The sequence below is a fragment of the Condylura cristata genome, unplaced genomic scaffold (genome assembly GCF_000260355.1).
Source record: "Condylura cristata isolate star-nosed mole 26May11 unplaced genomic scaffold, ConCri1.0 scaffold00003, whole genome shotgun sequence".
Taxonomy (NCBI): domain Eukaryota; kingdom Metazoa; phylum Chordata; class Mammalia; order Eulipotyphla; family Talpidae; genus Condylura; species Condylura cristata.
The window spans coordinates 71084784-71085531 of NW_004567104.1; the positions used below are offsets into that span (position 1 = coordinate 71084784).

The 748-nt window shown below is 53.1% G+C and overlaps 1 protein-coding gene across 1 annotated transcript in view; it reads left to right on the forward strand.

Moving 5' to 3' along the window:
* Window positions 1–598: 598 nt before the first annotated feature.
* LOC105854195 (endogenous retrovirus group K member 113 Pol protein-like) overlaps window positions 599–748 on the forward strand; it is a 4752-nt gene continuing 4602 nt past the window's right edge. The window contains 1 exon segment of the mRNA XM_012730812.1: window positions 599–668. Coding sequence (XP_012586266.1) covers window positions 599–668 — 70 coding nt within the window.

The window sequence follows — 748 nt, forward strand, 5'->3', positions numbered from 1 at the left end:
GGAGTTGGTTGGCCACCGCAGGGATCCTTTCATCTTCCTTTAGTCTGTCTTGCAGGTTAAAAACACGATCTACAAGCCTCAACCCTTCGGACACCCGGACCAGGAAACTTACATCCTGATTTGGCAGGACCTATGTGAAAACCCCCCTCCCTGAGTAAAAGCATTTCTCCCTCCCTCCCCCCCCCAACCCTCTGTTTCCGTGTTTGCACTTTCAGCATCAGCATCCGCCTCCTGAGTCTGCTAATACAACACCTGAGGTTCTGCAGGATTCCCAAGAAACCCTTCTCTTGCAGGATCCCCCTCCACCTCCACCATAACCGCCCTCGGGCCTGGTGACAGTCCCTGCGCCTGCTGACTCCCGGACAAAGGGTCTAGCGGCGTGCACCAGAGGCCGGGCACCCGAAGAACAGGGACCAGGACCAGAGGCTGTCATTCTTCCCCTCTGAGCCTTTGGTCCAAACCTCCCAGATGGTCAAGGAGGCCAGATGCCAACTTTGCAGTATTGGCCTTTCTCTTCTTCTGATCTTTATAATTGGAAAACTTTAACCCTCCCTTTTCTGAGGATCCTTCCAGGTTGACCGAACTTATTATATCGGTCATGCATTCCCATAACCCTACCTGGGACGATTGCCAACAGCTTCTTACTGCGCTGTTAACGACTGCTGAACGTGACTTAGTTTTGACAAACGCTCGCAAACATGTACCTGGACCTGACGGGACACCCACCATCCGGCCTGACCTCATAGAT